General features: G+C 33.6%; 1 protein-coding gene across 2 annotated transcripts in view; it reads left to right on the top strand.

The window, feature by feature from the left end:
* Positions 1 to 2,887, top strand: part of NUCB2 (nucleobindin 2) — a 41,248-nt gene that overhangs the window by 17,123 nt on the left and 21,238 nt on the right. For both annotated transcript variants that reach the window (XM_023522152.1, XM_011378207.2), the window contains exon 5: positions 2,689 to 2,815. In XM_023522152.1, coding sequence (XP_023377920.1) covers positions 2,689 to 2,815 — 127 coding nt within the window. The remainder of the gene's footprint in view (positions 1 to 2,688; positions 2,816 to 2,887) is intronic.

Genomic DNA, 2,887 nt, shown 5'->3' with positions numbered 1-2,887 from the left:
TTTTTAAAATTAAATTTATGGGGTGACATTGGTTAATAAAATTATATAGGTTTCAAGTGTACAATTCAATAATAGGTCATATATATATTTCATTGTGCGTTCACCACACAAAGTTAAATTTTCTTCTGTCGCCACATATTTGACCTCCCTGACCCTTATCCACCTCCTCCCCTTCCCGCTTACCACTAAACTACTGTCCCTGTCCATGAGTCTTTGCCTTGTTCGTTTGTTGCTATCAGTTTTATATCCCACATATAAGTGAAATCATATGGTTCTTAACTTTTTATGTCTGACTTATATCACTTAGCATCCTTTAAGGGCAATGAATCAGTTTAGTTGGGTTTACCTTAGAGTCAGCAGTAAAAAAAAAAAATCCAATCATTTAATTTTAAACTTTAAGTTATACCTCTCAAGATAGTTTTGTTTGCTTATGTTATTTTGTTTCTTTTTAACTTTCCTAAAAAAAAATCTCACCTGTTTCTGGAATCAGAATTAGAGAACTTTGAAAGAACTTTTCTTGGTCAAACATCCTTCTTCTTTTTGTCTCTGTCTGTGCTCCGGGGCCTTTGAAAGACTGAGCCACATCATGTTGTGGCAACCATTAATGCCTGTGTGTGCCTCTTAGTTCACAGCTCTCCTCTTGGAGGCTATGAACTGTTCTGGGGGGAAAGCATTATGCTAGTAATTCCCCTGAATTGCCTTTAGAATAATCGTGTGTTTCCTTTGAAGAATTACTTTGATCTGTGGAATTAATTTCCTGGGGTGAATGATATTTAAAGTAGAACTTTCAATATCTCTTACCTATTTAAATTAGGATTAAGAGCTCTGTTTGAGGGTCACATAAAATGTGGATAATAGCGATAATCAGGGAAAAGAAGACAACAAGCTTCCTGGTTTGGTATAGGGAATTCTTTTATAACTGTCTTCCTTTCGCAGTCAATTCCTATTACTTGTTGGAGAGTGGGGAGGGACAAAATAAAGTAAGTTAACAATTATTCAATGAAAAAGAAATGAGTAAAAATAAACAATAAAACCCAGGCCAATAGAATTATTACAAATAGCTTAGCAAAGACTCTTGTCTCAGGAAAAACTGGAGAAGAAAAGTTAGAATTTATCCTTTCTTTTTTCCACAAGCATGTTGAAAGGGGAATCATACTACATCTCTTCACCTCCCAAACACTGCTAACTGGAAAGATGGCTTTGCTTGCACCACTTCACTAAATGTACTTTTTTCTGAAGGGTTGTCAGTGACTTCTTAATTGTCAAATCCAGCAAACACTTTTCATTCCTTTTCTTATTGAACTCTTATTTTAGCTCAATGGTTCTTAGATTTTAGGGCTTGTTAAAACACAGATTTCTGGACCCGACCTTCAGACTTTCTGATTCAGTAAGTCTAGGGCTTGTATTTCTGAAGTTCTCAGGTGACACAAATATTTCCACTCGGAGACCAAACTTTGAGAACCATTGTTTTATCTAATAATAATGACTGTTCTCTCCTTGAATAGAAAAAAACTCTTTTTGCTTCTATAACAGCATATGCTCCTTGTTCTCTTTCTTCTTCTCTGAACATTCTTTCGTTGGGGTTTCTTTTCCTTGCCTTCCTCAGTGGGCCCCACTGACTCAGTCCTAAAAGGTTTGTCTGCCTGATCGCTAGCAAGGCTTGCAGTTTGTGATTGCAAACATGTTTATAAACAAGAGAAAGTAAACTACCAGCTATTTTGTTTCTTAAATTTTGGAACATATATCTAATCACTTATTGATGAAAAAAGTAGTCAAAAGAGAAAACCTAAAAAAGATGAATTTTGAAAAGTTATTTATATATAGGATGACTAAAGCGAAGTTACTTTAAAAAATAACTATTGAAATTTAATTCACATACTATAAAATTTGCCCCTTTAAAATATACAATTCAGTGGTTTTTAGTTTATCCACAGAATCATGTAACCATCACCACTATCTAATTTTAGAACAATTTCATTTGTCCCCAAAAGAAACCCTGTACCCATTAAGCAATCATTCTTTATTTCTTCCTCTCCCCAGCCCCTCACAACCATTAATCTACTTTCTATCTCTATGGATTTGTCTATTCAGGACAATTCATATGAATGGAATCATGTAATATATGGCCTTTTATGTCTGTCATCTTTGACTTGGCATAATGAATGAAGACATAAATTTTCAAGGTTCATCATGTTATAGCATATATTAGTACACTCATTACTTTTTATAGCTGAGTAATATTCCATTGTATAGACATTTGAGTTATTTCTACTTTTGGGGCTAATATGAATAATGCCACTGTGAACACTCATGCATAAGTTTTTATGTGAAAATTTCTCTCAATTCTTTAGGTATATACTTAGAAATGGAATTGCTGGGTCATATGGTAACTCTGTGTTTGAGGAACTGCCAAATTGTTTTCTCAAATGGCTGTGCCATTTTACAATTCACGTTACTTTTTGAATTTCTCCTTTGTGCTTTAATTAGGCTTTTTTCACTCCTTTTAGACATCTTGATTTTAGAGTTACATATTGAGAACTTTCTAAAAGAAATGCTTTTGTAATATCAAATTTATCTGAATTAGTCAAAAGTATCTATCACTATTTTGTTATAACCCTATTTTTAATATATGTATCTGTTCTAAAAATGCAATGTAATTAGTAAAATTACTTACTCTTTTGTCAACAGAGTGGGAAGCTAAGCAAAGAGCTGGATTTAGTAAGTCACCATGTGAGGACAAAACTAGATGAATTGAAAAGGCAAGAAGTAGGAAGGTTAAGAATGCTAATTAAAGCTAAATTGGATTCCCTTCAAGGTAAGTACGAAATAAAAGGTAGAAAAATTTCAATATTTGGTTGTTGAGGTCAGTTTGCGTTAGCACGTGCCA

The sequence above is a fragment of the Pteropus vampyrus genome, unplaced genomic scaffold (genome assembly GCF_000151845.1).
Source record: "Pteropus vampyrus isolate Shadow unplaced genomic scaffold, Pvam_2.0 Scaffold334, whole genome shotgun sequence".
Lineage (NCBI taxonomy): Eukaryota > Metazoa > Chordata > Mammalia > Chiroptera > Pteropodidae > Pteropus > Pteropus vampyrus.
This window is presented reverse-complemented; position numbering and strand designations above follow the sequence as displayed.